At 35.3% G+C, this 12,851-nt stretch overlaps 1 protein-coding gene across 1 annotated transcript in view; it reads left to right on the top strand.

The window, feature by feature from the left end:
• wdfy1 (WD repeat and FYVE domain containing 1) overlaps positions 1–12,851 on the top strand; it is a 114,228-nt gene that overhangs the window by 28,453 nt on the left and 72,924 nt on the right. Inside the window, exons 5-6 of the mRNA XM_053507206.1 lie at positions 3,752–3,902; positions 4,059–4,171. Of these exons, the coding sequence (XP_053363181.1) occupies positions 3,752–3,902; positions 4,059–4,171 (264 nt within the window). The remainder of the gene's footprint in view (positions 1–3,751; positions 3,903–4,058; positions 4,172–12,851) is intronic.

The raw sequence follows: 12,851 nt of genomic DNA on the forward strand, positions 1-12,851 counted from the left end.
TGGTCTCCTCGGTCCCCAGACGTCTGTTGAGTGTTGTAAGAAGAAGGGGAGATGCCACACAGTGGTGAAAATGGCCTTGTCCCAGTTTTTTCGGGATTTGTTGACACCATGAAATTTTTAATCAACATATTTTTCCCTTAAAATGATAAATTTTCTCAGTTTAAACTTTTGTTCCGTGATTTATGTTTTATTCTGAATAAAATATTAGAAGTTGGCACCTCCACATCATTGCATTCAGATTTTATTTACGATTTGTATAGTGTCCCAACTTTTTTGGAATTCGGTTTGTAATTTATTGTGTACAGTATATTTAACTTCATTTAGCTGTTTAAGTTATATGAAAAATATTTTTTTTATATTTTGAGCTCAAAAATAAACACGTTTTATTTTAAACTTAGAATATCAGCCTAAAAATATATCATCATAGGACCACGGCTCCGAGCCGCAGCAGAGGCCTGAATATATATTTAAAGAAGCCTTTTAATTTAAAGAAGCAGAGGCCTGCATATATATTTAAAGAAAAAGTGACACAAACATAATAAAACACGACCTTAATCCAATCTAGTGTTTTTTTTCAACTAAGGTGTATGAAGGCTGCTGTCCCGCACGCACCCGACTTTGCAACCAATCTAAAGCACTGCTATTTTAATGTTATGACTTTAGCTTTTGTTTTTTGGTTTTCACAATAAAACCTCACAAAATAAAGTTATGATATTAAAAACATAAATATAAAAAAAATATTACAGTAAATATAATTTCCACAAGTTTACGTAAATTTTTTGTTTTAATCTGCGCCTAAGAACTGCAACCTGAAACATGACTGCCACCTACTGGTCTGAAACATCGCATCTTTTAAAATCTCGCGCACTGCCGCGAGTCGCCATGAGATTCCTGTCCCTCTGACGCACATTTTTTATTGCCCCATCTGTATTTACAAAAATGCTTGGCTAAATAAATAGGTTTTTAGAACATTAATTGGAAGGGCTATTCCATAACCTTGGAGCTTTGTAAGAAAAAGTTCTGCCCCCTGCTGTGTTTACATTATATGTAGTACTGACGAGCAGCCTGCATTGATCAAAGTAGGCATGACAAATTAAGACACTAGCAGTTCACTCAGATACTGTGGCGCATTTAATGCTTTATACATCAAAAGTATTATTTTAAAATCGATGCAAAATTTCACAGGGAGCCGATGCAGTATGGATAGGGTTAATTCCTACTACATTTTACAACCTATGAAATACTATGATTAATGGTGTCAAAAACTTCATTGAGGTCGAGTGACATCTCAGTGATCATACTTGCAACCCTGATCAAGGCCCAATAGGAGGTCATTTACTACTTTAACAAGGGCTGTCTCTGTGCTGTGATGAGGCCTAAATCCTGGTACACTTTGTGTATGCTACTCCTACTACTACTGCTACTTTGTGTATGTCGATATGAACATAGCTGCTGCACTACTATTTTTTCCAGAATCTTAGAGATAAAGGGGAGGTTTGATATTGGCATGTAATTGGACAGCTGACAGTGGTCGAAGTCAGGTTTCTTAAATAGTGGTTTAATAAGTGTTAATTTAAAAGATTTTGGAACATACCCACCTTTGAGTAAAGAATTAATTATTGTCAACAGGTTCCATTGTTCTATTGTACGGTTCCATTATTATGGCGATCCAATTAAAGTTAATAACTCTGGGAGACTACTGGAAAAGCTCTGTGTAGTAGTTCATGTGAATGTATGTAGCGCAGTGCTGTGTATACATAATTACTATGACACACATTCATTGAGCCAAGATAGTGATCTGAGATAACTTCAGACTGTAGAATTGTGATTATATTTATTAAATCTGAAGGATATTATTAAATCTAAAGTGTGATCTGCTTTATGAGTGGATCCTACTACACACTGATTTACTCCTACAGAGTCCTGTATTGACATAAATGCTGTTCTTAGAGGATCTTCTGGATTTAAAAGTAATATTAAAATCTCCAACAATTAATGCTTCATCTACAGAAATGACTAGGTTTGAGATGAAATCTGCAAATTTTCAGACAATGTCAGAGTACGACCCAGGGAGTCTGTTAATGATAATTTGCAGGATCAACTAAGCAGACTTAATACTTGTAGCTACACTTATGTTACTATAGAGGACATCAAATGCATTTAATTTGTGTACATGAAGGATTGACAGATTATCACTGTAAATTCTTTTAAGACAATGTATTTCTTTCTGTATCAAGAAGGACTAGCTTTGGTTTAATCAAGGTTTTTATTAAACACAATATATAAAACTCCTGATCTGTGATGATTTTATTTACACTAAGTGCTTTAGATGTAAGAGATCTAATATTTACCAGCCCTAGCTTCAGATCAGAGGTGCTGGCTGTATATTCTGTGTGTTCTGAACTTTTGGTCTCTATAATAATTAAATCACTAAAACAGATTTTGGGTCTTTCTAAATTTTTGTTTAGCTCGGAGAACAGACACAGTCTCAATATGGTTAGTGATGTAAGTATGTATCCAATGTTGTAAACATTAAAGCACTTTTTGTAAGTCGCTCTGGATAAGGGCGTCTGCCAAATGCCTAAATGTAAATGTAAATGTAAATGTAGTGACGGCTCTAGCGCAGCTAGCAGACGTTTGGTTTAGCCTATTTGTCTGCTCCCTGGCCTGGGCTCTGGGTAGTCACTGATTAACTAGGCCTGTTCTGAGACTATGAGCTATACTACAAGAAATGAGAGCAGCACCATCCCGAGTGGGATGGACACCGTCCCACTCCAACACGCCATCTTTGCCCTTAGATGTACTCCAATTGTCTATAAAGCCCACATTATTAAAGAAGCTAAAAAAGGTTTCCTTTTCAACGTTAAAAATCTAGGGAATGACGGCTGTAGTCCAAAAATGATCATCAAATTTAACTCAACTTGAGCAGTTATCCACAATCAAACTCCAACGAACAGTTTGCAAACATTGCAATGTCTTGATATTGCAAAGCTAGTAGAGACATATCCCAACAATCCCTAATTAAAGCAAAAGGTGGTTCAACAAGGATGACACAAGATGGTAATCCTCTTCTGACTCATGATTCTGTTAATTTTATTTTTATTGAGTAAATACAGTTGAATAAAACAAAAACTGTGCCTGTCCTCATTTCAGGCTGCAAAGCAACAAAATGTGATTACTTTAATGCTTAGTGTTTCTTTTTTATACCCACTGTCCACAACTCTGGTCTATTCCATGCATATACAAACTAAACCAAGGGATACTCTGATCGTTAAGTTATTATTTTATGTAGTTTTAGGTTTTTGGCCAATAGAAAACTCCAGACATACTGTAATTGTACAGGAAAGCAAGAAATGTTTTAGATATATACTTTTAGGTAACCAAGACCATACATGTTCCCATGTGGTTCATAACTTGACTAATGATAAAGCAATTGTGCATCTTTAATGAGATTCCAAAATATCATTAGCTTCATAGAGTTGGACCTTTGCTGCCATTTTGCTAGCTCACTTTTGGTTAGTCCCAAAAGTTAATATTTCCTTACTCAAGGAATGTCAAATTCTTGGACAAGTTGGGTTACTTATTTCTTTGTGTCATCCATATTGTATAGTCAAACACAGTTAAGAAATAAAAATGGTGTTAATAACGTTAAACTGTGTGTATGTCAGGAGCTACAGTCTACCCGACTCCACATTAAGCTAATAACTGCCTGTATTTTATGTTTGTCAGCTTGTTTTCCTTTGCATTTTAGCTCATCAGGGTCGTGTGTCAGACTTGGTGTTTTCCTTGCCGAGTCAGTGGGTAGTGAGTACAGGGTATGACAAGAGTGTTAGCTGGATGTGCACCCAGAGTGGGGCCATGCTAGGGTGCCACTACTTTAGCTCTTGGGCCTCATGTCTTCAGTATCCTTTAGACACTGCAGGTACCTGATATCTTTGTTCTTTCTGGGATTGTGAATGTTCTGTAATTTTTTCATCTGTATGCAGTTGATGTCTTCTGTTTCCATTGTGTTCGAAATTCTAAATTTTTCTGTGAGCTTCCTTGACTGCATGTTTTAGGTATGATGATGATACCCAGCATGCATTTGTTGGTGACTACTCAGGACAAATCACCTTGCTAAAATTGGAGGGAGAGACGTATTCTGCCATAACTACTTTGAAAGGACATGAAGGTAAAGTTTACATGAACAGATATGTGTACATATATTGCTTATCCAGTTTTAAAAAGAACACTTGTGCAACAGCTTATTTTTTAAGTTGGCCCTTACAGTGGAACCTTGTATTACGAGCATAATTTGTTTTGGAAGCGGGCTCGTATTCCAAAACGCTCGTAAACAAAATTTAGTTTTCCCATAAAAAAATAATGGAAACTCAAATTATTTGTTTCACAGCCCAAAAAAATAAATACATAAAAGTAATTAATACAAAATACTAAGTAAAAATAAAACGAAAATAAACCTACACTTGAAAATAAAAGTAAAAATAAATCCCGACCGATAAGTGTTTCCGTTTATGCGTGCAGGCACTGTGTGTTTGTGTATGTGTGTGAAGCTATAGTAAGAGGAGACTCTTACTTTCAGCCCCTCTTTTCTCCCCCTTCTCATTTTACACAGTCAACCTTTTTCCTCTCTTATTTGAATTTCACACAAACACACACACATACACAGACATAACGGAAAGACTGTTTTTTTTTTTGAAAAATTAGCAAGGAACATTGCTAATGACGCTTGTGTAAGCACATACTAACGGACTGCTGTAAAGTAAAACAAACAAATGAACCTACACTTTACCTTTGAACAGAATCGCGACAGAGCAGTGTTTCTGTGTAGAGCAGAGTGTGAGAGTGTGTTTAACAGCACAGTGTCAAATTATGTGCGCGCACACATAACGACAGTCTAAGGAAGAAAATTGATTTTTAACCTTCTGATAATCTTCTCTTTTGCTTTACACGCGCACACACACACGTTATAAGAAACTGTGCATGCACGCTGTACACACACGCTTACAAACACAGCGCCCAGCAGGTAAGAGGATTACCCACAATTCCGCAGCACAAGAGAGAGAAAAACCGTTGGCTCAATTGTAATCACGTGACGTCGGCGTCAAAACAAGAAGCACATGCATGATGCATGATACTCGGTACCCGTAAACCAAGACTTGCTCGTTTTTCAAGTCGAAATGTATTAATCTTTGCTCGTCCTACGGAACACTTGCAAACCGCGTTACTCGTAATCTGAGGTTTCACTGTAATTCAATCAATTTCTATTAGCACAGTGCATAAACTAGTGCAGGTACATGTCAAGAGCTTCAGGTAATGTTCACATCAAAAACCTGAATGAGTAGAAAATGTAATCTGTAATCACTCTTTACAACTGTGAAGAATAGAAAAGCATCTTGGCTTGTAGAATCAGATGCTTTCTTGTGCATACAAGAGACTATCACCTAAACAGAACTAGCAAAAAGAAAAAACTTTTTTTCCTCCCTCCTTCCAATCTCCCACTGTTCAGTTTTGTTGAGTTTGTGTTCGTGATAGTCTCAGACTCTTATTCTTAACAGGAGTCAAACCTGATGTGGTCTGTGATGTGTTGTAGCATATTCACCTAAAAGTTTGTTTTGTTGTGCATTTTGCCATGTTTTTCTTACTATCTTTGTACTGTGTGCTTATTTAAGCTACTATTCATGTCAGCTCCGACCATTTTGTTTTTTTGTTTTTTTTGGTCTTTTTCATCAACAAAATTCTGGGAGATCGTGAAAAATGTTCAAACAGGCCTGTCTTTGTACTAACAGTTAAAGTCACAGAGAAACAATAACATTTTCTCCCAGTTCTGATGTTTGATTTGAGGATTAACTGTAAAGCTATTGACCTGTGTCAGCATAATTTGACATATTGTGCTGCTGCCAGATGATTAAATAAAAAGAATAACTGAACAAATGAGAAGGTGAAGGAAAAGGAATGAGACTATGGGGAGATATAGTCAGAAACTGTAGCCTTCTACTTGTACTTATGGTTATTTCCAAAATTTAATTGGATGAACGAGATTGTATTTATATGCTGTATTAGGGTCATTGACGGATAAGACTTTTTAATAGGCCAATTTTAAAATACCAAAAATATGGATATGTTTGGCCATTTTCTAAACATTTGGAATGTAGTGTACACATGCTTTTTTAAAGAAAAGTAAAAAAATTGACATTTTAATGTTTTAACACTTATTTTATAATACATAGCCTTAAAAAAGTCATCTGGGGCGACCGTAATATATCTCAAAATTCCTATTTTTATGTATCATTAAGACTAGTTGAACTCATATCAGTAAATAGATAAACTGATAAAGAAGGATAAACTTTAGTGCCATTTCATTTTATGAAAACCATTATTTTACAAGTTTATTCTATAATATCAAAGTCTCCCTTATAATCCAGTTACAATACTGATTTTTACTTCAAAAGCAAAAAAACTAAATTGGCATTTATACAGATATTACACATTCAACAATAGCATACCACTGATTAATATTTGAGGCTAAACTAATGGATATTTGGTTATGAATTTAGTGTAATTATTGCCATTTGTTGGTTACCCCACATGACATATGGTCGCCCCAAATGATAAGAAAACCACAGGTATAAAAATTTCAGTTAAAATGTACACAAAAGAGTTCAAGACGAAAGAAAATTTAACTCTTTTTATTCGAATAACATTTCAACATTTAAATATAACAAATCAGAAGGACATTAACATTTAAAATTATATAATTTTTATTGCAACACACATTAAATGCTTCAAGAACTTAAGAAGCTGAGTAAAGGATCTCTTTTTTGGAACCTTTTTGATTTATTGGACAGGGATGAACACTACTTGCATCTCAATTAACCTTTCAACATTTAAATATCACAAATAATAAGTTTCTTTTTCTGGCCTTTTCCTTTTCTTTTCTCATTGTAAGGGCCAGATTTCATTCTTGTAATTTGTTGTTGTGTTTATTTCATTTAAATTTGTTAGTTAAGCATTATACATTAAGTCCATTGGGTTTATTAGTTTAAGCACTTAGTATTATAGTTGTAAGTTGTATTGTGACATAATTTCATAAGTTGTCCTGTGACATCATCCCACAGTTGTGTAGTTGCATGTCTATCACGCACGTTGGTTGCAAGTTGTTGTTACGACACGGAAGGATACAGAAAGGTGTGGAGAACACAAGCTTTTGACCGTGATACTATGAGGTAAAGGATACAGTAAAATAAGTTGTTGTAACTGTAATCTACCGAAGCTACAGAACACAGCAAACGACTTGTCGTGACTACAGTGGATTTATGCAAGAAATTGTAACAACCGTTGTACTTTGATGTTAAGATACTCTGCTCTTGCTGCAGGGTCGGAGTTGACTTTCTGTCTATGACGAGCAGTCTTCTCTTTGCTTGTTAATCGTGCCATCTAGGAAATAGGTAAAATAGGTTAAAACTTGTTTAAAATGACTAATACATGTATAGTCAGATAAATAGAATGTCATTGTGTAGTTTTTTTTTTTTTTTTTTTACATTTTTCCTGTAGGATTGTACTACACCAAAAAATAAATGTTTCTCCCTATAAAAGGAATGGAAAATGGCTGAATAAAAAAAAAAAAAAAATATATATATATATATATATATATATATATATATATATATATATATATATATATATATATATAATTATGCTTAAACAAATAACTCTATGTATACAATTGATGTATAGGATATGAAAACTACAAATATAGGACATATATCTATCATTTAAAACACTCAGCAGTGGTCGCCCCACATGATACTCGGTCTCGGTATACTATGGATAGAATCAACATAATTCGGACAACATTCGTTTGTATATCATGATAGAAATATATGTGCAAATGCTTTATAGTTTTGTCAATGAGTGTAAAACATGTTTGAAATTATGCCAACTAGGAAAAGGGATATATTTAAGTTGATTTAAAGTGTTTTTAAACCAGTTTTCCTAACAAAAGTCAAGGCCGGACGGTCGCCCCATATGATGTTTTGGCACTTCGGATAGCAGAAAAATTATGAAAAACCTAAAAATTTGGAGAAGTTAGAGTGGTTTAGTAGTTAAAGAAGGTATAACAAGTAGATGAGAAATTATGTATTTTTTAGTTTTTTCTGCAAAATAAAATTAACCCGGACAGAAAAAGGGGGCGTCACGTCATTGACCCATTAACATCTGTAACAGTTGGTCTATTCCCAAATGGGTAGCTACACTGCCTGGGCAAAAAAGTTACAGTTTGGATTTAAATAAGCAAATATGTAAGCCTTTCATTGGACACATAATGTAGATATTATATTTCTCTATTTAGTATGTAATTGATGCACTGAGTAGCTTCTTACTTTGTAAACAATCATGTTGAAATATGTACCTAGTGGTTGTGGAAATTATTTTACTGCTTTTGTGGGTCAAAAAACAGTTAATCACACTTAAAAGTTGCATGGCTTAAAAAAAAAAATCTGTGCACTGTTTGTTTACTATAATGTGTACTGTTTACTACAACGGTAATTATTATTTGTTTACTAAAACAGTAAACTATTATTTGTATTTACACACACATGTGGCAAGTGACAGGTGTGGGGAATATAGTGATTACAAGTTGATTATTAAAAAGTTGACTCAACCTTTGTGTTGTGTGTCACACCGGGCATAGAGAAAAGAAAGTAGTGTAAAGAGTTGTCTGTGAGGCCTTCAAAGAAAAGAACACAGTCAAATATGGTGGAGGTTCAAATATGTTTTGGGGTTGCTTTGCTGCACTGGATGCCTCGATTTTTAGATTTACTTTTAATTCATATCTTTACATTTGTATTTATAAACATTACAGCAAAGAGGCTTGTATTTTTAATAATAATGGGATGAGAACAAAAAAAGCATATTGACCCTCTATAATTCCTATACAGTTCCATAGTTGCATAGTGCACTATTAAAATGTGTAAACAACCTTTCTTTGTACAAATTATAGAGAGACAAAACATTTTGGAAGAAACAGTTACCTTACATACTATCATGTTGATAATCCTAACAAAGAACTTAACTTTTCTAAATCTCCCTATGTCTTACCACACATAAAATTATACTCTTGGACCTAATGTTACCTGGTTATCTGTTCTTTAGGGTCAGGTTCAGGACTCTGTGGTTGTGTCGTCATTTCTACATATTGCCTTTTTGCTCTGCACCTCTGCTGTGCCTCTCTCCAATACCGGTACTTGTACCTTTGCTGCTTTTCACACAGATCAGCTACTATATTTGTCTGTTGTGCATTTTTATTTTTTGTGTCATCTCTGTCTTTTCTTAAATTTTTTGCCTTACCAAAAGGGTTTGCATCTCGCTATGTCCTGTATTTCCATTGCCTTTCTGCTGCTGACAGTTTCATTTACCCATTATTCCGTTTCAGAATCAGTTTTTTTGCAAAATCAGTTTTTATTTTTGTTTCTGGTGGGTCATGTAATGTGGTGTTTGTATTTAGGCAGTTCACGTTTGTGGTTTGCTTTGTTAAAATCAGAGTTTGGGTGCTGTTGCTTTTTGTCTGAGGTAAACGGAGGTAAACTTCCGCAGCGAATAGAAAACCTTGCATTGGTAAAGTATGCCTCTAGATTGGGACGGCACATCTTTATCGGTCTTTCGTGATGTAAAAGCATGTCCCGCCGCCTCGCATTTTCACTCTTGATTTTGTGTTGTGATCAGCTGGAAGCCTGGCAGATGTAGTGCGTTGTCCGGAATGGCTTAATTCAGCCAGGTGTCCGTAAAACACAGAGCGGCAGAGTTTGAAAAGTCCTTATTTTTCTGGCAGAGCAGAAAAAGTTTATCCATTTTGTTGGGTAGAGAGCGGAGATTCGCCAGATTTATAGTCAGCAGCACAGTTCTAAAGCCACATTGTCGGAGCTTGACAAACGCGTCGGCTGTCTTCCCCTGTCTGCGCTTTTTAAAGCATTTGAACAGCGCTGCTGCTCCGCCTGTTCAGCAAAACGTCAGAATAATTTAAAACTGGTTAAAATTGTGTGTTGTGTTCTGCTGAATGTTCAGCAGTTTATCCCTGGTATAACTGATAACATTTAAAAAACAGAAAACAGGACAAACTAACAAAAACAGTAAGACTACTGGAGAGCTCCACACCAAGGCAGCCATGCACGGCACCATCATGATATTTTAATGATATTTCCTTTCTTCTTAATGATCTACAACTAATGTATCATTAATAGTAAAATGGCCCAGATTGCATAAAAAAAATAAAGTGACACAAAATGCTTAAATGTGATTTTGGAATACACATTTTAAACCATTAACAGAGTTGACATTTTTCACCATTTTATACTTTAGCTGTTTTTAAAAAAAGTGAATGCGAAATTCAATGCAAATATCATAATAACAATAATACAGAGGAACCTCAGATTGGCAGTAACCTGCTTTAACTTGAAACACTTGTTTTGACGTTGAGCATCATGTGATCACAACTGAGCCAATGGTTTTTCTTTCTTTTGCGAGAGATCAGGATTTATTTGTACTTTTTTTAAAGGTTAAGTGCAGGTTAATTTGTTTTAAATATTTGTATGTGTATATATAAATTTCGATATATTTATAATCATTATTTCTTATGGGGAAATTCGCTTCGATTTACAAGTGTTTTGATATACGAACATACTTCTGGAACGAATTATGTTCGCAATTTTCCACCAGAGGATGTGGCCATCAAGCAAGTCAAATGCTTTTTCTATGAATGCTTTAAAGATTTTTATGCCTTTTTATAGCAGAGGTAACCAAGTTGACCAGAAAATAAAGACACAAGTTTATTTTTTATTATTGAAAAATACAAGACATAAAATTGATATTTGATGCAATTGTTATGTAACCTATTAGAGTAAACATACCAAAAGATTAAAATTGGATCTAATTATTTCATGATAACTCAAGTTGAAAGTATGAATCAGGAGGGAAAGACAGTCGATAATAGCTGTAGTAAAAGTCTTTAAGTTAATATTTTCCAGATAAAATGTCCCTAAATATTTATAAAAGCATTATCATTAGTGATAGGTTGATATAATTTGTGTTGTTATTAGTGTTATTAAAATAACAGTAGGGTTTATCCGGAAGATGCAAAATGATTCCTCAAGTCAAAAATTGCCCAGATCCAGTTATCTAGCCATCACAATTTGGCTTGTGTCAAACTCAGTTAAATCCTTATGTTTGCCCATTTTTTTTCTGCTTCCCACACGGATCTCCAGGGCCAAAACTTTTAATTACAGTGGAACCTTGGATTACGTACATAATTCGTTCCGGAAGTGGGCTCGTATTCCAAAACACTCATAAACCAAATTTTATTTTCCCATAAAAAATAATGGAAACTCAAATTATTCATTCCACAGCCAAAAAAAATTAAAACATGAAAATAGGTAATACAAAATATTAAGAATAAATGAAACAAATTAACCTGCAATTTACCTTTAAAAAAAGTAAAAAGAAATCCCGAGAGATAAGTATTTCCGTTTATGCGTGTAGGTGCTGTTTGTGTGTGTGTGTGTGTGTGTGTGTGTGTGAAGCGAAAGTAAGGGGAGAGAGGGAATCAGACCCTTCCCTCTTCCTCTTCTCACTTATGTTTCTTTCACTCACACACACACACACACACACACACACACACACACGCAAACACACACACACACATATACACTAATGGAAATTAGCAAGGAACATCGCTAATAACTCTTGGGTAAGCGCATGCTAACGGAATAACTGCTGTAAAGTAAAAAAACAAACAAATAACCTGCACTTTACCTTTGAAAAGCATCGCAACAGAGCAGTGTTTCTGTGTAGAGCAGAGTGTGTGTGTGTGTCTCTGTATAAAGGCGAGACAAGGAGGGTTGTGTGTGTAAAGGGGCATGGTGTCCAATGATGTGCGTCATAACAGCAGGCTGACACACACAGAGAGAAAATAGATCTAAACCTTCTCTAATGAGACTTGCTTTTGCTTTACACGTGCACACGCATGTTATAATAAACAGTACATGTGTACTGTACACACGCATACAAACACAAAATAAAATATGTTTTAAACGCACACACGGTCACCTTGTTGTAGTAAACAGTACACGCGTGCACAGATTTTAATTTATACCAGTGAGAGACATGCACTAAGACCAAGCAGGGAAGACAATTACCCACAATTCCGCAGCGCAAAAGAGAGAAAAAACATAGACGTGTGTATAAGTGTATGTGTAGGGGTATATCAAAATCCATTTGATTTTGCGATTGACCCAAAATAACTGACTGACCTGTTGAGTTAAGCACATGACATGCAGTGCAAAATTGTTCAGCTTATTGAGCTCTGTATTAGTAAAGGGTTTCGCGTGCAAGTGGTTCAAATCCCACAACCACCAAGTTGCCACTGTTGGGCCCTTAAGCAAGGCCCTTAACCCTCAACTGCTCAGATGTGTAATGAGATAAGAAATGTAAGTCGCTCTGGATAAGAGCGTCTGCCAAATGCCCAAATGTAAATGTAAAAATTTTGCATCCTCAATGTCTTTAGATTACATAAGCCTAGTTTATATAAGTCCCCTCAGAGAAATATACAGTGGGTACTCAAGGGGAATGTCTATGACTGCAACGCAATCTGTCGCGGCAAACGGCAACAGCCAAAATAAAATGGCTGCAATTAATTTTGTTTAGACAGACTGTGGTCAGTGGTCATTTAAGCCGCATCGCGCGCGCTTTCACTAAAAAAATAAAAATGCAGTGTTTAATCAGCAAGTATATATATCGCCTCTCTTTATGATAGAGGAATATTCTGACTGAAACAAAGCTGCTTGTGTCGGCTCATATCGGGA

Source organism: Clarias gariepinus, chromosome 11, assembly GCF_024256425.1.
Source record: "Clarias gariepinus isolate MV-2021 ecotype Netherlands chromosome 11, CGAR_prim_01v2, whole genome shotgun sequence".
NCBI lineage: Eukaryota > Metazoa > Chordata > Actinopteri > Siluriformes > Clariidae > Clarias > Clarias gariepinus.